Source organism: Martes martes (assembly GCF_963455335.1).
Source record: "Martes martes genome assembly, chromosome: 4".
In the NCBI taxonomy this organism is placed as follows: domain Eukaryota; kingdom Metazoa; phylum Chordata; class Mammalia; order Carnivora; family Mustelidae; genus Martes; species Martes martes.
In genome coordinates, this window is record NC_137891.1 from 59,470,550 (window position 1) to 59,498,263 (window position 27,714).

Sequence of the window (27,714 nt, forward strand, 5' to 3'; positions counted from 1 at the left end):
CACCCCACAGTGTTAGGAAGCACTACTTCAAAACTTTCAATCCCCAGTTGAAAATTAAGAGGCAGCCAGTGCCTCAATTATTATAATAGCCTTAGACTTGGTTATCATTTCTCTTTTTAGAGAAATTCAAACATAAATGAAGACCAGCATCGGGGACACTGACAGTGAGCAGGACTTTCCCGTAAGTGATTACAGTGCTGATCTGATCTGTGGTGCAGACTCACAGAGGTAATGAGATGCTATTTTCCCACTTTCAGGGTTAATAAACCCCTCATAAAGTATCTCATCTAAGTGTATGGTAACAAAGGAAATTTGAGTGTATGGCACCCTAAATTGTTAATGGCTGTTCTTGAACATTATCCCATTCAAACATTTTTTTTCTTTAAGGTCTAATACGAACGCAATGATTTTCTCTAGAATATTGCTGATCACTAGTAATCACACAGTCAGTGGCATGTAAGTTAATTCTTTAAATTTAATCAGTCCTTTATAAAACTTCCCAATTAATTAGTAAAAGATGGCTTATTTTAATAGCCTTAAACATAGGTTGCTATTTAAACAAGACATTCTAAAAAAAAAAAAAAGCAATCACATAATAGTTTATAGTAATTTACAAGTGGATGGTATACATTTAGATACAGAGGTAGAAGTCCACTTTAACAACATTTCACTAATACACATTTACCAAATTCAAGGCACAAAATAGTTTGCTTTACAAAAAAATACTGTAAAAATGTCAATTGCTGTTCTACAATGTGAATAAAACTTTCAAAAGAATCTTTACACCCTTCCAATACGTACTCCATAGAATATGATTTTTCCCCCTCACTAATCATAGTTGGCACAAAAATGGGTACCTTTTTTTTAATGCAGAAGTTCCCATTTTTAGAAACTGTTCCTTTGCAGAGCTGCTGTGTATTCTAGATAAAAGTCCATTTAAAGAAATGAAACACAGCAACTTCCTGAGGAAAGGGCACTTTCTGTATGCAGCAAAATTCACAGGTAGAAAATGTATGACCTTTGTGGATAAGTAGGTCTCCAGAGGAATAGAGCTTTAAGGAAAGATTTCAGAGACAAAATTAAAAATTCGGCTAACACTTTAGTCCTTATGACTTTAAGAAAGAGACCTGATCCCATTACTGTAATAATCAAACATCATTTACTTCAAATTGATGGAGATTTCAAAATTCCTTTTTTAAAAGAGCTGTACACACAAACACCACAAGCAGCCCCATGGGCTTTGCAAAACTGAAACTTAGAAAACATGAGAAAATATAGCACTAGCAGTCCTTGAAGTTGCAAGGGTGTCAATTGGCTAGAGTTTAATTACAAGAGTTAATAAACTCTACGGATATTTAAAAAAAAAAAAAACCACACAGGTGAAACACACTGTCGTTCCCATCTCTAGGCTTTCTGCTCTTTAAGAAAAATAATGGTAGCCTGGAGATGTCACACAGTGCTTGTCTAAAAGATAGGACAGGTTTCAGGGTTCTGCCTCAAAGGACCCTGTTGGCAACAACGTAAGCTCACTTTTGCTGATCACGTTTCCAAGTCTTCTAGTTGGTTAATTTGCACTTCATTTATTTATTTTTTAAAGTTGATTAAAAAAAAAAAAAGTCGACGTGGGTTTAGAATCCAGAGACTGTCAGTAATGCTGATGTGTGTCGGACTGAAACACCTGGATCGCCTTCTGATAGAAACGATACTCCGTACAAAAAAGATCCTCAGATGCCATTTTTTGCTTCATTATTGTTTGTGGCTTGTTTTCTCTGAGCAATGAATGGGTACATACACTTGTCTGCTCCTAGGAACCGATACATGCACACAACTGCTTCAAAAGGGAGGATGCTGAAATGAGAAAGGGGTCTGTTAGCAAGTGCGCACTGGCTGGCGGTAGGTCCTGGGGGAGGCCCGACCCAGGAGGGAACCCGCACAGTTACCTCTTCATGAAAGTCACGATGTACATGAGGCGGGGGGTGCAGATCATGGGCTGGTCGGTGAGGATGGCCTTCATGGCCTGCTTCACACAGTAATCAGGCTTCAGTGGGGGCAGAAAAGGCTCAATTTCTTTCCTGAAAGTTAAATATTCAAAAAATGAAATGAAGAGTTAACACAAAGCAGGGAAGACTGGAAATAGACATCCAACCACTACCAGTGAGGTTATCTAAGTGTCAGGATCTCAGGCCCATTTTGTTCTCTGCATGGTGTTTTTCTGTATTTTCTAAATTTTCCTACTCTGAATATATTTTATTTGCACAGTCTAGAAAACAGATTAAAAAAAAAAGCAAAATTGGTCTGCTCTTCTGTAAAGTGAGATAATGTTTTTAAAATGCCTTAAAATGTATTTCACATTATTTTTCTATTTTTTATTTTATTTTTTATTATTTTTTTAAAAGATTTTATTTATTTATTTGACAGACAGAGATCACACATAGGCAGAGAGGCAGGCAGAGAGAGAGGAAGGGAAGCAGGCTCCCCACCAAGCAGAGAGCCTGATGTGGGGCTCTATCCCAGGACCCTGAGATCATGATCTGAGCCAAAGGCAGAGGCGTTAACACACTGAGCCACCCAGGCACCCCTCTATTTTTTTTAATAGAAAAAGAAGAGGACGTTTGGCATAATAAACAGTAAACCCAAACACAATGCCAAACTTTTAGTGCTAAGTGTTGTTAGAATGATGGTGTGTAACACTGGCATAAATTTTCTGAGTGAAATAAGTCAGCTGTACACTTTCCTGGATGCCCCCAGAGGGAAAACCAAGGCATTTTCTCTCAGGGCTCTCTGAAATGAAGAGCATATAGACAATCCTACCTTCAGCTGAATTCATTACATGACACATTGAAATAACCTAATAGTATAATTTATTCCTTTCACTTTCCATTGTCCCACCACAGCTTTGGACACCTGCCATGATGCTAAATAGGAAACAGCTAAATAGGAAACAGGGCTCCTTAGACCCCAGGCAATTGGTTCCTAAGTATATAAGACGAAAGAAAGAAACACACACACACACACACACGTGTGCACGCTCGGGAAAAGAGGCAGAGCTCGAGTCCATTCCCAGTCCAGACGTGGAGTCAGCCGGACAATGGAATGACTCAAATCAAGCTCCACCTACTTCACAGCGTGGCCAGCTTCAGGACGTGTTCAGAATGGCCCTGAACAACGGGTAACTGGTTCGGTTATCTTCCCTTGCCGTTCAAACTCATCCAAGCAAAGAATCTCAAAGTAAGCATGTCTTTACAAGTATCTTTTTAATGATTTGTGGTTTTGTTTACTCGCTAGTTCAAGTCAGACGTGGCCTGACATTTATATTCCCACATGCCTCCTTTCAAAGTGTGTGGGTATTTTATTTTGTTTTTAGTAAATCGAAACAGTTCTTCTCATTTTTTTATAGTGAATCTGCCTACGTATACTCTGCAAAAAGAAAGCTCCCAAATCTGGAGGGCAATATTCAAAGGTCTTTTTAGAAGAAAGGCTTACTCTTTTGTGACAGTCACATTGTTTCATATCCAAATCAAAGTCACATTCATTTACCAACACTAATACTAAAGAAACAAAATAACTCCTAAGGAAGTAGCTTCCAAGGGAGACCCTGGGTATTTATGTTTCCTCCTTTGAAGGTACAGAGAGGCCACTTCCTGTCTGATGCTTCTAGACTGACTTCCTCGTGTTAGTATCAGTGTGGTACCAGAACCTCACTTGTTAATCTTATTTACCCGAATTTTACAAACCTTGACCAACGAAATAACAAGTTTAGTTGTCAAATGATAGTTAAGGTGCAAGGTCTAATTCTACATATTCCTCCAACATGGAAAAAAAAAGTTTCAAAAAAAGTTTTTTATCAGTAATAAGACAGGTTTTTACTTACCTGATTCGGCAGCCTCGGAACATGCCCGTGTCTACAAGGTAAGGGCAAACCAACGTTGTTTTAATTCCATCCTTTTCAGCAGCCTTTAACTCATGGCTCAGGGATTCATGAAAACCCACCACTCCAAATTTACTGGCACAGTAATCCTGAGTTAGAGGGAGGAGAACAGAAACACTAAGTATGCGCACAGATCCCACACCACACTGACCAAACCCAAGTGTCCCTGATCCTAGTACTCTGGTTACATGTTTGATACAGAAGGTTACAGGCGACTAAGCAAAGAAAAGGAAAGATTTTCAAAGACAGATATCTGATGTGGTTCAGTGCAGAAATAATATTTTCAAAGCAACAGCAGAAACAGACGAACACTTTTTGCCACATCGACCAAGTATCATATTACTTTGGGGAAGTTACCACAAAGGATTCTATAAAAGCTAACAAGCGGGAGCTAAAAATGGAGAGAGGTTCACTTTGAAGTGTCTGGAAAATTTACAAATGGTCTCTTGTTCAGTAAAGGAGAATGAAAATCCAGTTTGTCTAATTAACGCTAGGAGAGCAAAGGTGAACCTAGCTTAGGTTATAAGTCGTTAGGATCCGATTTTCTCTTTAGGATAAAGTGAAAATGGAAATGGTAAGTACACCTTGTAAACTTAAGCCAGACTTTAATCTAAAAACACATGGTACAGAAAGTTCTTATCCCTTACCCCACCTTAGATGTAGGAATGGAAATGCAGAATGTGGAAGCCATCTAGTCTGTATCCTTTTGTGTATTTGCATGGGGATGAGGTTTTCAATTTTATGCTGGAGGCACCCAGAGGACTAACAGAACGACACACATACGAACACTTTATTTTTGGAATATGGTGAAGAATGGGGTTGATTAAGCCCAGTTCTGCAAACTTAACAAAGCCAGACACCTCACATCTGCCATAACCATCTCCTCTGATGAATGGATACAAGACAGTTCGCTTTTGGCAAGTCGACCCAAACAGGACGTCAAGCTCTGGCCTCACGTGTCTGTTTCCCAGGGCACTGCCACTGCCCTCCACGGTTTCATTCTTGACCCTGTGCCTCCCCGCCACCATCAAGCAAAACTGCTAATGAAAATGGGGCATAGCTGCTGCTGTAGCTTTGTCGAGCTAGTGTAAGTGATTTTATGGCGGAAGATACTAGAGGTGCACTCCCAACAGCTGGCCCTGGGTTACTGTCAGACATTCCACACACGGCACACAGGTGGAACCAAGTGCTTTCACGAACGTGTGGGCGGCAGTACTCTTTGGGGGATTTTGGTGTACACATCACGAGATAAACCGACTGACTGAAGGAAATGCTTTATATCTCACAAACCTCTACTCCGGCAGTACTGAACAATCCCAAGGAACTTGCAACTGTCACAATATGACCATGATTAATCTCCAGCATGGTAGGAAGGAAAGCCTTTGTGGTCTGAAAGAAGAGTAGAGTCAAGGATTAGAACAGACACTGAATTTCATTTACAAAGCAATCCTACGTTATGTTTTAGCCACATGATAAAATCAGTTTTACCCACATAATGGTACATTTTCTGACTTGTTTCAAGATCTTATACATTTACTAAAAGAGTAGATCCTCTGAGTGTCTGGTTAGCATAACACCGTATCATCGGTGTGGCAGGCTTATTAGAAGCCGTGACCAACCAGACTTGTAACACAAGAGCTTTTGGGGACAAGCGCCAGAGATGAAAAGAAAGCCATCAGTCGAAGGCTCTTTATCACCTTTCAAGTGATAGTTATCTGCTAATCTAAACTACTCCCAGGTCAGGGATCTTTTCATGCTCCTGACACTTTAACACAGCTATCTCACAGTCTGTGAGGGACCTCCAGCTTACCTGCGAGTAAGTGCCTTGCATTAATGTCTACCTTACGGCTATGTCTAAACAGGAAGGGACCTGTGAATGAAGAGATCTTCCAGCATCATCTTCCAGCATCCAAAGCTTCACCAAAGCGCACTAGCAGGAGGTAAAGTATTTCAGGATGTAAAAATGCAGGATAAAAGTACAGGATGCTCATCATGAGAAATGTGTCCTGTGCTAACCGACAGGAGCTTACAGCATTCTAAATGACCACACTCCCCTGGGGGGCTTACAGGGCAGTGACTTGTCCACAGAAGCAGGTGACCCGCCACTCAGTGTAGCTGAGCACGTGGCACTTACAGGGCAATAGACCCAGGCACTGATTTCTTATTCACTAAACTCTTTCTTCCCCCTCTGGCTCTTTTGCCTTCAAGACACAAGGCTATATTAAAAAAAAAAAAAATTACTTCGAATTGCTTAAGATGATCTATTAACTATTCTACCAGGCTCCCAACAGTTTTATAACCTGCTTCTTAAAAGAAAGCAGCAAAGAGCAATCTGTCTACTGTTGAGTTATATCCCATTGCCAACACAGCTTCCCCATGATTTATGAAGTTAAAAGAACCCAAACAAAACACAGTGGACTTAAAGGAGACTTGCATACCCTTTTCTGAGCATTTCCTGGCTGAGGGATCACTGAATTTTTGCATAAATATCTAATTTGTTACAATAACTTTTGCACGTACAAGATCAAAAACAGTCATTCCATTTCTTTTGAAGTTTCTCTTCATTCCAATCCATGATGCACACAGTTGCCAGATGAACGGCTGCGAAGTATCCCAAGGTCTTCCCTAGTCTGACTCCTGATCATCATGCAACGACCCCCTTCACCCCAACTCATACCCCATCTGTCTGGGTCTCCTCACTGTGGTCACCCAGAGCACACTTATTCTCACCCACCAGGTTTTACCTGTGAACTTATCTCCTCTCTGACAATCTACTTCCAATGCCCTCCCACGTAATTTGAAGTATAATATTAATCACATGTTTACAAAGCCTCCTGTGCTTTTCAACATGCTTATGTCACAAGAGCTTCCAAATAATTCTCTACTGAAGGTGTGGAGCCTTTATATCATTCTGCACCACCTTGACTTTGTTCGTATTTCTTTAAGACATATGGTCAGGACCATTCCCTGTAACATACAATTACATGTTTTGTGATATTTTGATTGATTGTTTTAGATTTATTTGCCTGGCTGCCTCAGACTAAGCTGGAAGATACTGATTATTCTTTCAAAAATCATGGGAGAACTATTGCCCTGTGATGGGTACTGTGGAGGAGAGAATGTGAACAATGTTCCTTGTGAACTTCAGAGACCTGGCTTGCTGCTGGTTGGAAGAGAGACACACGTTCAGCTGGATTTTACCTTTTTTTTTTTTTTTAAGATTTTATTTATTTGACAGAGAGAGAGAGAGAGAGAGAGAATAAGCAGGCAGAGTGGCAGGCAGAGGGCGAGGGAGAAGAAGGCTGCCCACTGAGCAAGAAGCCCGATGCGGGACTGGATCCCAAGACCCTGGCTGGGATCATGACCTGAGCCAAAGGTAGCCACTTAACTAACTGAGCCACCCAGGTGCCCCCAGATTTTACTTCTTTGCAGCAGTAAGTGGGAATGGTTAGGGTAGTTAGGAGAGTAATTATTATTTTGGTGTGCTTGGTAGCCAAAAAAGGCAAGACCTGGTCCTTCAGGTGATTGATTATATGTTCAATTTCAGGCTCTCCGGCTTATATATGGCTATCATATCACAGAACTGCAATAAGGTAATATCATAAAGAAAGACATATATTCCAATCTGAATAAGAAAACATCCTTAAGTAACCAAGTCTATAAGGCTTCTTTTAAGTAGCTGGTTATGATTGTTCCCAGATTAGCTAGAAAAATATAAAATGTGTTCGTGATGCGACTCAGAGAGCATTTCTCAGTATTCAAAGTTTGCCTAGTCTTGGAAGACAGGGATAGATTTAGTACAAAGGATCCTACTGTTAAGTTCTTAAGTGAGGAGTCTCAATATTAAATCCCAAGAAATTACACACAAGATACAACACCGGTAAGAATTTGCTGCTTAATCCCTGACCCTGTTTGTTCATATCGCCAGTGACCATTTGCTCTAGCTGGCAGCTGGCCCTGGCTGGAAACACACGGACACCCGAGCGGGCTGGCACTAATGACCTCCCCCCGACTCCTGGGCAATGCTGTTGCCTGCAGGTGCTAAATGACTAATCCAGATCCCCAGCACCACATAAAGGTAGGTGATAGAAGATTAACAAGTTCCTAGCTGTTTTTTAAGTTTAATTTGTTGCATGGTTCTGAAACTGGTTAATGACCCCTCCCCTTGTCCTGAAATTAGTCTGTGGTATTAACTTCCTCCTTCAGCGATTATTTCTTGAACATCTATTACATGCAGGTACTGTTTAATGATGTGGCCAAGCAATGATGGCTAGAATGGGAGCAGGTTTTGTGGCTGTCTCTAAGCAGAATTCATACTTCCCAGCACTGAACCATGTTAAATCAGTGCATCCAGTATAAGAGCTCTAGTTTATGCACAGGGTGCTCTGGCTGCATGTTTTAAAAAACGTGACTTGGGCTTGCTTTCCTCACCCCCTTGCTCTCCTTCCAAGTAGTCTGGAGGGACATTCAAGCTACTGGTTTTGTATTAAAAAGAAAAAAAGAGAAAGAGAAACAAAAGAATCTAAATATGGCTAAGTGACCAAAATCTTCTCCAACTGTGGGTTGTAAACATTTTTCAGCAAAATAATCTTCACTTTGAGTAACTAGTAAACTGTGACACAGGTTTGCTTTAATATAAAGCTTTCTGCAGAGAGGAAGAATTAAAAAAAAAAAAGGTGGCAGGTCAGTGTCTAGTTTAAAATATGTGATTTCTGTGCCTAATCAGGGACAAACACAGCCTGTTGTACAAATGAAATCCAATGTCTCCTTGCATTTTCTCCATCGTAAGACAAAGGCCTATTTTCTTTATTTAGTAAGCACACCGATCATAGGTCTAATACTACAATCACAACAACCGCTATCAATGTTGAGCACAACCAACAAGGTTCAGGAAATTGGGAGGTGAAAAAAGCTATCCAAGGCCAGGGTCAGGCAGCGAACCCAGACTCGTCTTCCAAGGCTGGGCTCAAACACTCAGCTCCCATGTGCCAGGCAAAGGCAAGCCTGGGATAAGAGCATTCACATCAGGACCATTTGTTTTTTTTTTTTAAACTTGGGGTTTCAGGGCTCATGCTGGAGCCTGATCCATGTGACGGAGCACGAAGGCTGTTAATCATTTTCCTTTGCTGCCCGAATGGAGGCGAGCAATTACTGTTCATGCCTTATTTCCACAGCCCCAAGTCCTGCCTTATGTCTGGGGCACATTACCAAATAAACTTTGATCAACACTAATTCTATCCCTTACTTTACAGGGAAAATGCTATAAATGAGTGGCTAGAAAGCATCATATTTTCAGGAATCTTCCCAAGTAACCTGACTAGTTTTCTTTTCTAATTACTCTTGCCCTCAACAGTCTGGTAGATGACATCTGAGATACAGCATATTCTGTCCCTGACACAGTTTGACAGCACAAAGAAATCTGGCACTTTGCAATGAATTATTAATGCGCACAAATATTGTAACATGTACGAGATGGGGACCAGTGAAAGGTGAAGTGCTAGTTGCCATGACACCAGTCAGTTCAAGCTAAGGTTCGTGATCTTTAACTTTGTCTCGAAGAGTCATTAAAGGAGCATCAAGGGCAAATCTAAGAGCACACCCAAACGGCTTTAGTATAAATCCTCGCGCGCGCCGCCATTAGCGATCTGAAAGAGGAAACTCAGATCGCTGACCGAACACCTGGGCTGCTGTGTCATCCCCACTATAGGGAAGGATTACTTGGATCCTAAGTGACCACTTAGTACAAGGATGTCTAAAGTATGGAGTTTGGTGGCTGGCAAGGTTAGCTAGATGCTTAACCTGAGCCAGAGAACTGCACTCCATTGCTATGTCCTTTTGTTCAAATGTCTATGAAACAGAGGAAGCCTTGTAGTTCTTCTTCAGGAAGAGACGGCTGACTCTTGATCTAGGGTGTCTCAGAGTCAGCAACCCATATGCCCTAATTGGTATGGTCAGTGGGAGAATGTAAAGTTAGAATGGACCTAGGGATCATTTCATCTAGAAAAAGAGAACACTCTCAATAATGAACTCTGGCTAAAAAGTGTGGAGACGGACCTTTGCATACCCATGAGTAATTTTATCACAAGACTCCAGTACCATAATCGGCCACCAGCTGACAAGGTTGCTAATGTGACTAAAAAGAAAAAAAGAAGGAGTGGGGGAAGGACATTGACATGGACCCTGACGTTCTTATGAAACATACTTAAGTCTAATGCTGCTATAGCTCCTCAGGGTTCCTCTTCAAAGCCCTGGGCACTTTGAAAGATAACTGTAAAGGTCATATTTATAATATAAACAAGAATTTCTGAAACAGAAGTGTGACTGGACATAGACATGACATGTCTTATCTCGAGAAATCTTTGAAAGTTAGGTTTACGCCAAATTAACTTCCAACAGTTGTAAACCCCCAGATCATTCCCGGTGCTCTTAATGACACACTGGGACACAGGGCCTGCAGCTGCACTGTCAGGGCTAATTAGCCGAAAGTTCAACAAAAGAGAATGTGAAGAAATGTGGTATCCGGCAAAGTCTGGCTTTTGAAATGTTCGAGACTGATGACATTTTAAAGGTGTAGCTAAAACACCCAGAATGTGTTCTCTGTATTTGTAAGCGATTCCAGGTTAATGGACACCAAGGAAAAAGCCATGTTAATTTCTTGAAGAAAAAGGCCACATACTGTATTTTTGTGTGTTTGCATAACTGTCTTCTGGTCAATTCCAGAAAAGCCATCTTTGAAAAAGAATCTTTTTAAAATGTTTCTCTCTCATTTGAACACCCAAGAAACAGGAGATTTTGGTTTCTAAGGAGGGCCATAAATCATATTATGATGGGAAAAGGATTAACACCATCAGCACATACATAATCGTTTTCTGATGTATAAGGATTTTCAGAATCTCCAAATAACAGCAGCATATAAACAATTTGAGGAAAAAAACAAAACAAAATCAAAAACGACAATCAAGACTCCACTGCACAAAGAACATATAACTGGACATCCCCTTAGCACCTCTCCAGGTGGTCCAACAATTCTAGTTGGTGTTTTGCTCCTTCTGCCTCTGTTGCTACCAGAGTAACTTATCTTTATCAGAATCACAAAGGAACATACTGCTTATTTACAAGGCTAAAATGACATCTGGTGGCACTCTTCTCCGAACACTCAGTCACTGCTCCCGGAAAACTGGGATTCAATTTAGAACAAACTGTCGAAGGCGCTGTGCAAATACAGCGAACGGTGTCAAAAAGGCGAGGAGGAGAAATCGCTAGCATGTTTAAAGACGGTAAAATGGTGACATGCTCCCCACAAGCTACCCCAGGAAAGGAATGTATGGCTAAATAAATACTCCTAATTCTGTAGATCTAAAGGTTATCTGCTTAGTAAACACACTGACTGCCAAACTTTAAGAAATTTCACTCCAACGCCAGAACATGTAGTTAAAAATTTTTCACTACAAAGTTATCTTTAATTAGGAATTAAAAACTAAATCTATACTTGCTAACAATATGCTGACAAAGTATTTTAGTTGGATTTGACAGCACAAATTCTGAAATTCGTGGAACTGAATGACAGCTTTTCCCCCTTTTTCCCTAGTTGGGTGTGTTTGTAGAGACGGAAAAGTCTCCCAACAAATCATGCAACAGAGCCCCAAGACAGTAAAGCCTGGAACTACTCCCTCAGACTTCACAAAATGTTCATCAAAGTCTCTTATCAGCTTGACACACACCACTCTGTCTTTAGCCATCTAGAAGAAACTAAAGAGTGTGTCCTAACTCCTGAGTTCTTACCCATGTGACATCTACCATCCTTCTATTATTTTGAGGCTACAGGGATTAGTTTAACATTTGAAGGCATCAGCAGTTAATGCTTAACACACATGCACTAGTACACTCCTACAGTTGCCCTGCAACCAAGAAGCTAATAAAAGAGCAAGGCTTTTCAAATGAACACCTAGATGATGACACCATTAGTTATTCAGCAAAAATAAATGCTTCATTAACTTGCCTTCCCACTGCTAAAGCACAGGATGAATCTAGCCCAAGGCAGCCACTAAGACACCAACATTCCCTTGCGTTTTAGGGTTTGCTATGCAGAAATACCGGAAAGGAGGTGGCTTAAAACTCAATCTGTCTGGAAAGGACACTGGTTTTTGGAGTCCAAAAACCACATGGTCCCAGCTGCCAATCAACTGTCCATCCTTGTTACTTGACCTCTTTGAGCCTTGATTTTTAACTCATCTGTGAGACAAAAAGAGGAGGTTCTCCATTTGTTCAAAAATGTTACGATGACTTATGTCCAATAATTCTTTCTTGGATTCCTACCACGCGTTGGAAATACAAGTTGTAACACTGAGGTGTACCTTGCATAAGACTCTCGTAAATGACTCAGCAAGGTGTCAGTTCCATTAGTACAGAGGCCAGCAGCTGGTGAGCAGTAAAAATCTGTTCATTAAATATTTATATGATGTCATGACTGTGCCTCTTAAAATAATGTAACTTGAATTCATGCCTCTTACATATTAATGAAATTACACATTCTCTGCAAAATAATCGTTTTTCTGTGTTTCAGTTGAGTTCACAAAAGCTCAGAATGTTGAAAGAAACTGAATGCTGAACACAGTTTTTGAAGTGCTGTTTTCCTGGACCCTCCCCCTGGCTGAGTCCTAGATGATCAAAGGAGTGTTCCATGATCTCCTTCAAGCTCAGGGCCCTTTCCCTATTTAATAATGCTTTATAGAATAATGAAAATAACCCACAAAATTGCAGCCAAATAGTCTGCTAAACAACCCTTTGTCATTAATCCCTTTGCTTTGCCCCAGACTCAAATCACATCTCAGAAACTGTAATAAAGACAGATCTTCCAAAGGGCAGAGGCTTCGGTTTTGCTCCAGTGACTAGTAACCACTTCCGTGAGGCATAAACACCGCACACAGGCTCGGCCACTGCTCAGGCTATCTGAAGGGGCAGGACTCCTTTGTCCCTCCTGCCCCCATTCCAATAGCTTTACCCAACAATGTCCTCATGATCACCCTCCATCGTCCTTTGTATTTCATATGTCTAAATAGTTTAACTTCTCCCTCGCTTCTTAGTTTGCTTACTGTGGAGTCTTTAAAAAAATTAAAATCTTTACCTAAATGAAATATAAAGCTAAAGATATAATCAAGAGGTTCTCCTGAAAACTTATTTTATTCTTAAGCTTGCATGGTAGCAACACAGAATTTACTCATTATATATGAGTCTAAGGGGTACCTAAATAGTATTAGGCACTGTTAAAGAGAAAGCTTTGTGAACCTCTGAAAGAAATGCACAGTAGCAAATCAAGTTCCATACAGTCCAGTGATGATTTTTTCTAAGCTTTAGTTCTTGTAATGTAATGACATTTTTCTAGGTTTGGAAGGCATCCTGGGCTTTTTAAAAAACCTCACAACTTAAATTTGGGCTCAAAAGCCCATCAGTTTGGGGCGCCTGGGTGGCTCAGTGGGTTAAAGCCGCTGCCTTCGGCTCAGGTCATGATCCCAGCGTCCTGGGATCGAGTCCCGCATCGGGCTCTCTGCTCAGCAGGGAGCCTGCTTCCTCCCTTCTCTCTCTACCTGCCTCTCTGCCTACTTGTAATCTGTCTGTCAAGTAAATAAATAAAATCTTTAAAAAAAAAAAAAAAGCCCATCAGTTTTAGGTTATATGTTCATGCCTTTGAACTACCACTCCACAACGAAATTAAGAAATATCTTCAAGGGTAATAATTGCTGATTCAGCAACTGGTCTGTTCTCTCCTCGTGGGAGAAGAAGACTAAAGTGGGCTAAAAGACAGCAGTAATCACTTGTCAATCACAATTCTGGCTAACCCACCTAAAATATTATTAAACTGTGAAAACTAAAAAGGAAGACTTCCCCTTAGGTATCATAAGTGGATGAGACACCATGCTCTCCGTCAGCCAATACCGGAAGCCAATGATACGCCAGGGCCAGGAGTGGAGGAAGGGGTATACACAACAGGCAAGGTGCTAACTTACTTCCTGGGTGGGAAGAATGTATCTCTTCCCTGAAGGGTCTTGACTTTCTTTCATGATGCTTATGGCTTTGGAAACTCCACTCCGGGCACAGTCACCAAGGGGAATAGTGAGCAAGATAGCACCTGCACTCTTCCTTTTAGACAATGGACCGGAATCCAAATAAAATAAATAAATAAATAAACCTAGACTAGGATTGGAACACAGAGTGTGTGGTCTGGAATTTTTCTTGTCTATGAGATTCCTAAAGGGCTGATTAGCTCAGGAAAGAAAAACAAAAAGGCAGCAGGAAGGAGAATATTGAGAAAGTGGAAAGGAAAATGCACATTCAAGACCAGTTCCTCTTCAAAATGTGATGTGCCAGAGAATCACCTGGGATCTGGAATCAAATACAGATTTTGATCCAGTAGGTCTGGGAGGGGGCCTGAGAGTCCGCTTCCCTAACGTGTAGCCTGCCAAGTGATGCTGCTGCCACCACTGCCCTGGAGTGCAGGCTGAGTACAAGGTTCTAGGGTGACCTGAGGAATCTACTTTAAACCTCAAGTGGCTTCAGATCAATTTCTTCTAGAAGCTCAGCAAAACTGCAAGATTTCACTACCCTTTAGCCTACCCGTGCTCTCTGAACCAGGATATCAGAGGCTGGGAAGCCCCACTCTTCACTCCCCACACCATTTCCCCAACAATATATATATATATTTTTTCCCCAACAATATTTTTAAGATAAGGTTGGTTCAAACCAAACAAGCTTTGCCCAGAGCCTTCTACAGACAACTATGAGAGAGTTTACAGACGGCTTCTCTGTATATTTGCCGTGGATCCATTTTCAGCACTCTGCTGTCATTTAAACGCTTGTGTCACCACAATTCACATTGAAATCTAATGCTCATTGTGATGGTATTAGAAGGTGGGGGCCTTTGGGAGCCCTCAGGAATGGGATCAGTGCCCTTTGCCCCAGAGAGACCCCTCATCCCTTCTGCCGTGTGAGGTTTCAGCAGACAGCTGTCTACCAACCAAGTAGGTCCTCCCTAGAGACTGAATCTGCTTGGCATCCTCATCTTCTGGAACTTCCAACCTTCAGAATAGTGAGACATAAATCTCTGTCGTCAGTGACGCACCCAGTGTCTGGCGTTCTGTTCCAGCAGTGTAAATGGACTAAGTCACCCCCATCGCCATTAGAACAAGCTCACAAACACAGACAGAGAAGGCTTCAAAGTCCTCTCCCCACATCCACAGAGGTTTTGAAGGCTCAGCTTTCAAGACAAGGCCTTTCAGCCTCAGCCTTTACCTGTTCCGTTTTTCTCATTTACCTTTCTGAAAACTTCATGCTTTGGTAAGCCTGTGAGGAAATCACACCTAGGAAAAAAATTAGCCCTTTACAAATCAGATGCTTCGGTTATAAGTTTGGATGCCATCAACTAGGCAAAACTGCATCATTTTGAAAATCCATGATTAGCATTTCTAAAATGCAAAGCTTATGGAGTTTTCTGGAATTCTAATCCTATAAGATTATTATGTAACAGAATAAAGCTTTTACATTTTCTAGGAGATAAGCTTTAAAAAAATCACAACAAAAACCAAAAAACTAAAACCATCCTGTTACTGACATTTTGGCACCAAGTGTTTATAGAAATTTGCGCAGCCAAATCTTGTTGAAGTGCCATGTTTATTCGCTTTTTGTGTCCAGCCTTTCAGTGCTGACATGTGAATTAGGAAAAGCAAGGAAGCTAAGTGACCAAGGATATCCTAGTCATCTCAATGAAGTAACCATCTCAGATGCAAACCACGGAAAATTACAGAAAAACACTTGAACTGGCCTTTAGTAATAAAATTCTAGTGTGGTATTGGTTCTTTAGTCTAGAATTTTACATTCTTGTCTAATTTATGGAGCAAACTTTCTGATGATATGAAGCTAGGGTTCATTAGTCATTGTTAAATGAACTATGCTAGTTTAAAAAAAATCAACTTTTGAAGGTGGATTCTTTCATTATACCAAAGGGCAAAAGCATAAGTGACTCACAGGAAAATCTACTAGCTTTGAACATGTAGCTCAGGTGAGTATTTGTAGAGATTCTAAACTAAAGTCCTAGGATGAGGGACTGAATCCTAGCTTCTTCTTTCCCCAGGGGTGACCTTAGGCAATTCCTATAACCTCTCTCATTTGTTTCCTCATCCATAAAAATGGGGATAATGGCTCTACTTAATTCAGAGTTGCTTTGAGGCTCAAATGAGAGAAGAGTGTTTATGAAAGGGTCTGTAAAATTTAAGTGCTATATAAAAGTACCGGTAAATGCACTCCAGGCTCATTAAGCATATATTTATAGGCTCTTTTGGTTATAAGTGCTATCTATTTTTGGTTATGTTGTTTCTTCAAGTTCCTGCAATTCCTGGTTCTTCCTTTGTATGGCTCCCAGGCCTCCCTGCCCTCCAGGCAGCGCCAGACCACGCTTCCGGCAGAAACCCACTACCTGACCACCAGAAGCAGCCTCAAAAACCATAGTGCTGAGCATCTGCTTCGGCTGCCCCGACCCCTTTCACCCAGAATCCTAGACAATGCTGGGAAACAAAAACGCTTTCCGTAACACCTCTTCTCTAATCCTCTCCTTTAGTCCTCTTTTACTAGGAACAGACAACAATGATTTTAAAAGATAAATTAATAACGCTTGGCAGAGAAAAGTCCAGCAGACATAATACTAAAAGTCGTTACAGAACGATTTTAAGATAATTTATTTTACCTGGTGTTTCTTTTTTCCAAGAGACTGTAGAAGAACTACCCCATTTTTAAAAATCCTTGAGAAATCAGTAGGGGGCAGTACGTTAAGTGCAATTTGCAGGTGGGAAAATTCAGGCTTTGAATTTTAAGTTTCACTTGTCCTCAAAATACCCATGTGCTTACATAAGTTACACCACAAATATTTTCCCAGTTACACTGATTTGGGAAGTGTTATTTTGAGCCCCATTGTTTAGAATAACACCAAGGAGCTGAACCTTGTTAATATTTAAAAATTCCAGTACCAAGCTATTTGAAAGAAAGGCAAGAAATTCACATTTTATGCAAGTAGCAAATGAGAAACACTACGGTTTCCCCAAACCAATAAACAAAAAAGCCTACAACCAAAAAAAAAAAATCAAAAACAAAAACAAAACCACACAATGACAACAAAAAACAACCTTCACAACATTAACACAGTTGCCATCTTTCACACATAACTTTGTGTGATCTTTGAAAGTTTCACAGACCAAGTAATGTTTTGTTTCCAAATGTGAATTCATTGTAAGTGGCTTGTCAGTTGGGCTAATTTGACAGCACTCAAGGTTGCGGCAGTAATTGCCCTCACTTGTTAAATATTCTAGCAGCATTTGCTGCAGTGTTGAAAGTTTTATGATCATTATGAGAGGATATTCAATTTTTCCCTGTGGTTCACTTAATTTTAGTTTCAGAGCATTTAGGAAAATGGTCCCTGACAGGTGTGAACTTGAGTTTTTAAGAGAATTGACAAATAAAGTAAAAAGAAAAAGGAATTCAAGAAAGGGCCATGCTGGGTAAGATCAAGTAAACGATGTTAGCATTCCTCATGTTAGCCTTCCTCGTGTTGAAAGGCATACCCTCCAGTGCTGGGATGGCGTAAGCCTGCAAACCCAGGCGGCAGGGACTGACTGGCTGGCCAAATGTGTCAGGGTAATCGTGATTAAATCCCAAGGCCATGCTCCGACAACCTTTACTCTGCACAGCAGTATCTTAACAGTGTTAGGTCACAACATAGGGAACTTCACTAAGGCTGCCCTACCACAGGATTGGCTGTATGCTCTACCTGTCCGCTTGGTATTTTCAAAGAAAGAATTACAAGATTCCATCCTCTGGGTTAATTTCCCATTATGCTTACAAAAGAGGTCGCAGCCTTAAAGGAACTTCTTAGGTCAGTTAACAGAAACTATAAGAAAGGGTTAGTTCTGTGAATAGCTAACTCCTATACTAACTTCTAAGATTTAAAAAAAAAAAAAATCACTAATTAAACCGAGAGAGATTAACACATTTTAATCTGATCCCCAGAGTTCCAGGCTCAAAACATTGGATTTAACTCATTCAGTCGATACAGGGAGTAGTTCCCTGTTTCTTAAGGACTATCAGAGTTTGTCATACTCCAAAGATTAGCTACAAAAGGCCCTTTATCTTAGGAAAATTACTGCTTGTGAGTGCAGAAGGAAATAAGATACAAATCCACCCTGTCAGGACACCCCCTAGTGGAAATTCAGCATAATACAATTTGGGGTTCCAAAAACATCCTGGGTATTTGGGACTTAACACAGTGTGGCTCAAAAGGGCTTTTTTTTCCAGCCTGTTGGCTATAACTGCACCAGAGTCACGAGCCTTATTATTCATTGGGCATTCTCAAACAAGCAAATAAACATGTCATCTACACATCTATCCATATAGGCCCGTATCCGGATTAAATGGAGGCAAACTGGTTACTTATCATAATTGAATGAGGCTTAATTTTAGTTTCTGAAAGAAACTGAACAGAAAGTTTAGATGAGTCTGTTATTAATATTCCTTAACTAAAGGAGCTTAAGAAAAGGGGGGTTTCCTTTTTTTTTTAATTTAAATTTTAGCTAGTCAACATACAAGGGGTTTCCTACTTCAAAAAATTATTCTAAGTCCCAAATGAGGTTATTAAACTTGAAGTTAACTAAAGTCAATTCACTAGAATTTGCCAAAGATCTTAAAAATCTGAAAATGGCTAAGGAGAAAACAAACCTAAGGGCAGAGAATAAATCCGGAGAATGAGAGCAGTTATGTATTTGGCCATGGGGCTTGTAGCTCTTCTCTAGGTCCTGTGACCCGATCCTGCAATAAATGGCTGAGGGCCCCACCCAGGGAACATTCCTCCATTCAGCCTTTCTGAAAAAGCTATTTAAGTAGTGTTAGCCCAGGTTAAAGAACGCCTTCACTTTGACGTGTCCTATAGATTAATTTCTACTACGTTATCTACAGATAATGGATGAAGTCCTAGATGTAGAAATAACAAGGGAGAAAAGACCAAACACCAACTTTGCTTCAAGGAATCGAGATAAATAGCACATAAGCAAGCAAGAGTGGGCCATTCCTTGAACCAGGACTTAAACTACTCTACAAGGAACGCCTCTTTAAGCTATAAAGATACTATTAAGTCAAAATGAAAGTATTTTGAATATTTTTTTCCCTCCCAGAAGGAGTGATACATTTTGTTTAAACTATTCAACTGCTTTGTCTCCCAGTAAGACAGGTCTCAGATGGTGGAACAGCTGAGTGCACAGGGCTCCATCAGGGGCACAGGGTGTCTAACCCAGCAGGAGTTTAGGGTTGACCAGGAGACATAATAGGCGATGAATTTGGAAGGCAGGTGGAAATCAGCTTTAGAAGATCTAAGCTGCCATGTTAATGAGCCTGGACTTCATGCTGGGAACAATACGGTCACCCAAAGGTTTGGAGTACGTTCTTGTCAGCATAGTCCTTAAGCACACACATAGTAAATTCGAGTCTGCTTAGATAATCATAGGTTGAAGAGCAAAAGCCAGGAACGGGGAAAGAAGTTCAGACACTCTTTCCAAAGTCCAGGCGAGAGGCAACAGAAGCACAGGGGAGGACACGGGACTGGGAAGGAGGGGATCAAAGTACATGGCAGCAACAGAAGAGTCAGGACCCGCGAATGTGGGCAGGATGGAGAATTAAAGATACTGCTGATGTTCCCAAACCTGGCCCTGGCCATACCAGGGGACTCAAGAAGAGGCAAAAAGGAGTTAGTTCAGCTTTGAGACTTATTGATTTTAGGAATGAGGGGAACAGCCAAAACAGCTGTGTGAACTTGGGAACTGTCTCAGAAATTAGATGAAGCTACTGAAATAAACAGATTACCCCGCTAGAGTTACAAAGAGGTTTGAGCATGTAATACTAGTCATTACATCTCAGAAGTAGGGAGGCCAGGAGGACTTGGGAAGACAGAAGAGAAGCAGGAGAAAGCGGGCTTATCGTGGAAACTAAAGACTGGAGTTTAAGAGATGGTTAACAGGATCACATTCTGTAGAAAGATCAAGCTACACACTGGCAACGAGGGGGGCACTGCTATTTCTTCATATGATCTTGGTCACTTAGCAATATTTTCTAAACTACTGACGTATCCGGACACAGATTCGAACACACATCAAAGATGCTGCAAGGATTTTTATAGGATGGTGCCCTGCTCATACCAGTTATGTAAAGTGACATTTTATCACACCACAGATGTTGATTTCTAGTAGCAATAGAAGCAATTTGGGCCTACCACATAACATACCAAATATAGAAACTTGAGGTTTAAGGGGCACATGATCTTATTTTGTATTAGGAAGCAAGGCAATGAAATGTTAGGGATAGGAATATGTTAGGGATACAGTCCCAAGTATCCAAGTGATTGCTACCTGAGAGATGTTTTTAAATGGGACCACAAGAATTAATAAGATAAAGTATGCTTACCCCATGTCAATTTAAAGTTCAGTTGAAATAAAAAGTCTTTCTGAAGCTCAAACATTTTTAAGCTTATGATATTTATTTGGCAACAGAAGCCAGTTCTAGTACAGACTTAAAAACTGGCCGTGAATTCCAACTTCTTAGTAGCTACCTTAAGATAGGAAAATACTACTTTATAAAATATATGGTATAACAATTCTTAAAATTATGGTTTGAAGGAAGAAGTACTGGCCAAAGAGTTTTATATGAATATTTTAGAAATGATTTATAAAAAATTCTAAATCTAAGAGACCTCGAACAAAACTAGGTTTCTCTAACCAGAGAACAATACAGCACTTGAGATTAAAAACCAGTAAATCACATAGGAACTTAAACATGAATGATTAGGGACCATTCATGAGATATTAGGTACTACCATAGCACTAATGTCTTTAAGTGCTACATTACTCAGATCTAGCTGGTGGGCTTTTACTTTTCCTGGATGGATTTTAACTAAATAGACTTTAGACATTTGGATATAGATAAATGCCTAATTCAGTAATTAGTATTTTAAAACTGTGAAACCTTTTAAGTTAAGTGGTCTATTAATTAACTACCAATTATCTTGTCTGACTACCATATCAATAGAAGTAAATTACCGACTTGCTATTTGACAGATTTAGCCCTTTACCATGCAAAATTTCTTCAGAACATAAAAGGCCTGGAGTTAAATGCTTTTGCTTCCCCCTTTTGGTTAATCAGGGATCAATTTGCTGCTCACGTATAAAGGCCAAGTGCAGCTCTTGGGCCAAAAAGGATCTACAGATAAACTCTGTCTTGTAAAAATGGCAGGCTAAGATTCTACTCCTCTTAAAAAATAACAAGTGAAGCAATATTCATGTTCGAGGAAAATACAGGCTTGCAATTCCTGTATGGAGGCCGACTTGCCATGTTTCGGAGATGAGCACGGTATTTTCCAGCTTTCGTATCCCATGGAGCCACAGAAAGGGCCTAAGTGAATGGTTGCTAGGATTATGGCAACGTTAAAGTGCATTGTGTTGCACACGTTCTCCTTGGTCTTGCACTGACCCTGACGAGAATATTGCACAACAGATTATACTGACTGGAGTCTACCCCAAACCTATCACTTCTTGACGGGCGACCAAGAGAAGGTTCCTAGGAGAGCTGCTGGTGATAGAAGAATCCTGGAAGGTGGGAGCATCACAGCAGACCGGAGGGCTGGGTAGGATAATGCTGAGCACAGCAAAAACTTTCAATGTGCAGGGAAATAAACTGTATGAGGTTCAGAACCAACAAGGGAATTACAGTGGGCATCCTCTCCTTGAGGCTCCACCATTGGCAGGTAGGAATGGTTGCCACACATTCGATTTGAGCCTGTTTCCAACGGGGTTATCAACACCAGCCTTCTCAAGTTGCTAGCCTGGCATCAAGAGCAGATTTAATATACTATTAAATCAATATGTGAGCACCTGGGTGGGGCAGGGAGAGTGGAAAAGTTGTGCAGCAAAACAAAAGGAGATACAAACCATTATGAATGTGAGCCAGCCCCATTTTGAGGTCTCCTCAATCTTGCACAGCGTTAGTCAGTCCACCATAAGGCTTACCTTTCGAAATTTCAGCAGACAGGCCCCCGTGAGCATCCTGAATAGGTGATCTTCTGAATTTTTAAACAGAAGTCTAGCCTACTGAACACTCATTTACTGCATGTTCATTGAATCTTAGGAGTGGAGTCCTATTCCGAGCAGGGGAAAACAAATAGGAAGGATAGAACAAATGCCTTCAGACAGCTTCTCATCTATTTTGGAATTTCAGGACACAATGCATAAAAAAAAATAATAATAAACCAAAGAGTACATACTATGCCACAAAGGGTGAGAATGAACAGATGCTGCAAGACGTTAATGGCAAGAAGAGAGAAAGCTTTAGACAAGCCATTCAACTGCAGCTTCATCAGAAAACAAGGGATGGGACAAGATGATCTCTAAGGATCCTTGCAGTTCTAATATGCGAAAATGCCAGGAAAAGGGCTGGAATGGGGAGGGAAGACTGTATTAGGACCTTGTGCGAGGCCTTAAAACGTACCAGAGTGGAGGAAGAGGGTCTTGAAGGCAGAGGCAGCAGTAGAAGGGATTTTAAGCAGGGGGGGGCCCACAGCTTTTCAGTGGAAGTCCACACGGTTTTCTATTTCATTGCACAGGACTTTAACGCTGGGTCAGGATCAACATACCATGCAGTATTTTATGAAAACAGACAGCAATTGCTACTTACAAGTCTGGCTCAAGACTAATCGTTCAAACGACTAAACAACTCTCTGCTCAGCTGATCTACTTTTTAAATAAAATGTATGGGGCAACTTCTCCCCACCCAGATACAGTAAAAAGACACACTGGTTATTTTCTTTGGAAGGAAAACAGCACATGCTAATATATGTTTAGACAGTTGTCAGACATTTTTGCTTAAGGGGACTACTGGAAGGGAAGCTGAATTCAGGTAGCTCTTACATCATCTAACACCCCCCACCTACCACCCCACCCCCCGCCAAATCATTGTAAAAATTATAGTAAGCCTTCTTCTAAATTTTAGTTGCTAGATCTCAATTTCTTAAAGGGTTTATAAGGCTCGGCAAGAAGTCAGAAATTCCAACTCTAAAATGAATTTTCTGACTCAATATTGAAAATAAATTCTTAAGTTTAGATGCTTAGGGGAAAAACAGCTGGAGAATTCAGGAGCCTCCCATATTTTAATATGAAGTGACGTCATTACCGTCAAGGCTTCCAAGAACTCCCTAAATTCTGTAGTTAAGCAACATCTCAAAGCAAAGTAAGGACTCTGGGAAGGTGGTATGTTCCTTAGTATATGGGAGTATATGGGTTCAATTCCACAATCATTTTCCTATTGGAGATTTGATTCAATTTTCTCCTTAGGTTAGAAAGTAGTCTAATGTTAAGGCACAGTTTATCAATTGATGTGCATTTTCAAAGCCAAAGCTACGGATTTTCTGTGTTTAACACACTCTCAATTAGCTCTCTCATTTTACAGAATGTCTAGTGAAGAGAGGCTGCTTTCCTCTTGAGGTATTTAACTGCAGATTTAAAAGTGTGGTTACGTTTGAAATTATATTATCCGGCAAAATAATCATACAGAGAAAGCAAGCAAGATGACTAAACTTTAGAGCACCGTATAGGTAAAAGTTTACAGTTCAGAAACCGAGGATCATCTCAATGAAAGGTTCTTGGAAAAGAACAGTCCCGGTATTGGCGGTTCACAACTAGCCTACCAATGGCTGTACATCTATTTGAAGATGACAAGTTGACCGAGAGCAACTGGAGTCTCTAAGGCAGCTTCATCCTTACCCTTCTACTCTGAAAACTACAAGTCCACCCACAATTCACATGTGTCTTATTTCAAATGGTGGTTGTTTTACTCAGAATTATAAAAACGTAAGATTCTTGATAAACCATAATGCCAAGTTTATTCATTTGTACCGGTCTTTACTCACCTGATCCACCCCCTTGCCACTTGCCACTTGTTCTTATGCACCCCATGGCAGCAAGGACTTTTATTCAGTTCCCCACCCTCAATGCACACAACACACACACACACATACACTCTTTCTCACACCTATGCACATGCCCATGTGCACAAGCACACTTAAATCCCACCAAACTGCATTTGATAATCTCCTTACTCATTTAAAACATCCATATGAGTTAGCTCGCACCACTTGTGTGTTCATTTCTAGAGGTTTGAAAATGAATTAAATAAAACTCATGTTTTAAAATAAAACATTAAAGTAAGCTTCTTTCAGGATCCGAGAAATGGTCTGATGTTCAAGGAACAACATTTGAATAAGTACTTCTAAAGCCAGATTAAGTTTGTAGGCAGTTGCTAAAAAATTAAGGAAGTTTAATGTGACCTATTTAGAAGAAACAGTTCTTTGTGGTGTTCCATTAGAAGGCTAATCCGCCTATAGAAAATACAAAACGGAGTTTCCTATCTCCTTACCCTTTCTTTATTGGCTCTTACATGTCTACAAAAGTAAACAGGAATTACGTGGAGGAAAAAGAGCATAAAGAAGGTCCACCGTGCAGAGTTATAGGGGAGAGCTTCACACCTTCCATTATTGAAGTTTAGCTGAAAAACTGGGATCTGTTTGGTCCCCAGAGCAAGAAGGCCCTCCTTCTCCCTCATCCTTAGATGCTATAGGAGCTCCAATGGCTAGAAGCTGATATGGTTTAAGTCCCTCGTTCCCCAAGTCTCACAGTCCTCCTGTCCCTCATATAGTGACTCTGTGGTCCTAGCAGGGTGACCTCTGTTCTCCCGAGAGAGGCATCCTGTAAGCTGAGAAAGTTCTGACATGTACTCTACCAGGACAAGGCCACAGACCCTGTGGATGGTCAATGGATGTTAAGTGACTGCTAGGGTGGCCTGACCACTCCCAATGGACCACAAATGCTGATCTCAGAATCTCTGGCACTTTCTAAAATGCGGCTGAGCAGTAATTTGGAAGCCTAAACTCTGACTTCAGGAATTCATAAGAACAACCAATGTTTTACAAACTCAACAGAAAGTAAAATAAACAAACCCAGGGTTTTATGCTCCCTCTTGTTATTTTTATGGCAATCTTTCAAAACTAGTTCGAAATGTTCAGTCCTTTGCCCTCTTCAGAAAGACTGCATGGGATAGGGTAGAAAATAATTATTTGATAGTAACTGGCAATGCAGTGTAATTCACCACGGGGAAACAACAAATTAGAAAGCAGCTTTGCAGTGAAACAGTACGGGTATCTTTCAGGCTGGTACTGAAGTCTGGCTCCTTCCCAACCTTCTCATTGAGGAGGGCCTAGTAATAAAAACAAGGATGTTTATATTTACCCAGAAGTGTGCGTGGCAATTGACCATCATGGTTCTCTCAATGAGCTCATCGGGACATTCCAGAAGGTGATGCCCAGAGACCACTCCAGCATTATTGACCAGGACTGAGACCTCGCCGACCTCCTTGCGGACCCTTTCTGCCGTCAGGTAGACATTTTCCCTCTTTCCCACATCACAGGTGTAGGTAAAAACCTGCAAGTTACAGTGGGGCAGAATTTCTTCCTCACCATTTCCAGCTGTCCTCAGAAGTCCAGATGAAGGGGGGGGAAAATGGAACAGAGAAGGGGGTGGGGGGTGCAAAATGTGAGTCACATGGCAATCAGTAGGACAAAGATCACACAAAACAAAAATACTACAGTGAGCTTCAAATTTCTAACACCCTGAGGCTTGCCAATGACTGAACTTACAGCTGCCTTCCTCCCCCAAAAGTCTTTGGGAATTACAGCAATTTACCGGATAACTTTGCTTAGGGGAAAATCATGTAATTGTGACAAGCCCGATACAAGTCAGACCTCATGGGAACAGCTTCCTGGAGCTAAAGACACCTGGAAAAAACTGATCTCAGCCCAGAGAGTAACACGCCCCCCCCCCACCCAACCACAAACACTACACACTCCTCTTTTTTGAGGAACGGTGGCCAGAACCGGCTTTTACTCTTTTAGTACCAGCACCCTCAAAATGGAAACTCTCCTTCAGGCTCGCAAATCAAAACTGCAGTTAACAGTCTGAAGTCATCCAAAACCCAGAAATGAACCTAAAGTTTCTCGTGAAAGAATGGAGGTCACTGGTTTGTTCTAACTGGAATAGCTGAGATCTCCTAAGAAGCACCTCACGTAAATTGAAACTTACAGGTAAATATGCAATTTTACCACATAAGATCTCAATTTAAAAACCAAAATTCTCTTTCCTGGTTTTTGAATACCTTTTCTCTTTTAGGTTTTGGCAGGGAGCACAATAATCTGTATTTGCTACCCTTCCATACCACTGTTGAAAATGTAACATTCTTGACCTTTGATTTTCTGACCTAAAAGGCAGGTGCCAATAGTTTTAGTGAAAAAAATGATCGATATGGGGGAGGGGTGGTGTCTCAAGTTAATCTTCCCGGTATAGTTCAATGTTTTATCTGGAAACGAAAAATTTTATCAAAGAGTAAGAGCCATTACCAAATTTCCTAGACCAATATTTATGGTTGGTTATGGTCTCCGCTTTGGCTTTAAAAAAAAAAAATCTCAGATTCAGGTTATTTAATAAATATACCGTGAGGCAGATTTCCTGAGGTTAACAAAAACATGAAATAAATTTATAATGAGGCTTAAATGTTCCAAGCGCTTTGAAAGGTAGGAGGCTGAGTATATAACTAAAGCACTTACTTGTCCCTGGTGAAACAATGTTAATTATTTTCTTGTGGCTAAACTTATAGTGAAATCATCAATGCTGCCTCGGCGATTCAGATCTAATAATATAGATACATTCATCAGTCGAGTCTGAGAATAACTTCCCAGACACTTCATTGCCCCATCGCAAACCGGAGGGAGGCATTTCTTTAGAATTCAAACCTGTGCTAGCAAGTTCGCTCTGCCTTCGCTATCCTCAGAGGGTTTAGGAAGCCCGACATTCTTCCCCCAGGACCTCCGAAAAGACAAGGCGAGTTCGGCACACCTTCCCCCCTTCTAAGACAGAGGTGACCGTGTTCCTTTCTCACGGGGCAAATTCCACTCGCAGGAGACGAGGGGGTGCTTCTCTTCCTTGCGAGCGGGGCTCACCCAGGCAGTGGGGTTTCGGGCCCTCCCCGAGACGCCTCGGGGGGTGGGGAGAGGCTTGATCCCGCGCAGGTCCGAGTTACCTTGCAGCGCCGCGGCGTCGGCCGCCTCCAGGTCGCGGTAGATGTGGCGCACCATGCCCGCCGTCTCCTCGTTGCTCTGGGTGTTGATGTCCCAGAGCACCAGCAGTGCCCGGCGCCGGGCGAACTCGAGCGCGAAGAGGCGGCCCAGGCCGCTGCCGGCGCCCGTGATGAGGCACACCTGGCCCGCCACGCTCTTCTCCTTGGGCCGCACCAGCCAGCGCGCCGCGGCCAGCACGAACGCCCAGAGCACTTTGAAAGTGACCACGAAGAACTCTACCACGATGTTCATCGCGACGCCCGGAACCGCGCACGAGTCCAGCGTCCGCGTCCGCGCCCACCCCGCGCAGGGCAGCCGGGCTCCCGGCCCCCGGGGCGTTTGTCAGAGCCGCCGAGAGCAGAAGGCTGCGCCCCGCGCCCTCCCTCGAGGTGCCCTCCGGGCTGGAGTGCGCGGCGCCGCTCCCTGCTTGCGCGGGGACACTCCCGCCCGGGCTCGGCGCGGTGGCCCCCGAGCTGTGCCCGCCGCGGCAGCCGCCCGGCTCGGCGCCTCCTGCCGGCGGTCGCCCGCCCGTCCCGCAGCGCCCGCCCGG

General features: G+C 41.7%; 1 protein-coding gene across 1 annotated transcript; it reads right to left on the minus strand.

Moving 5' to 3' along the window:
* Nucleotides 1-457: 457 nt before the first annotated feature.
* Nucleotides 458-27,676, minus strand: RDH10 (retinol dehydrogenase 10). The gene is made up of 6 exons (XM_080800288.1): nt 27,128-27,676; nt 25,285-25,520; nt 5,219-5,317; nt 3,872-4,017; nt 1,941-2,072; nt 458-1,848 (listed from the first exon to the last, which is right to left on the minus strand). The coding sequence occupies exons 1-6, from the start codon at nt 27,414-27,416 to the stop codon at nt 1,725-1,727; spliced, it is 1,026 nt and encodes a 341-aa protein (XP_080656414.1). The 5' UTR covers nt 27,417-27,676; the 3' UTR covers nt 458-1,724.
* Nucleotides 27,677-27,714: the final 38 nt, after the last annotated feature.

Coding starts and splice junctions, on each gene's coding strand:
- RDH10 (XM_080800288.1), bottom strand. CDS start 27,416: ATGAACATCGTGGTAGAGTTCTTCGTGGTCACTTTCAAAGTGCTCTGG. Junction 5,318..25,284: donor ATTGCCACGCACACTTCTGG/GTAAATATAAAC, acceptor CTCTTCTTTCAG/ACCACAAAGGCTTTCCTTCC. Junction 2,073..3,871: donor TTCCGAGGCTGCCGAATCAG/GTAAGTAAAAAC, acceptor TTTAACTTTCAG/GAAAGAAATTGAGCCTTTTC.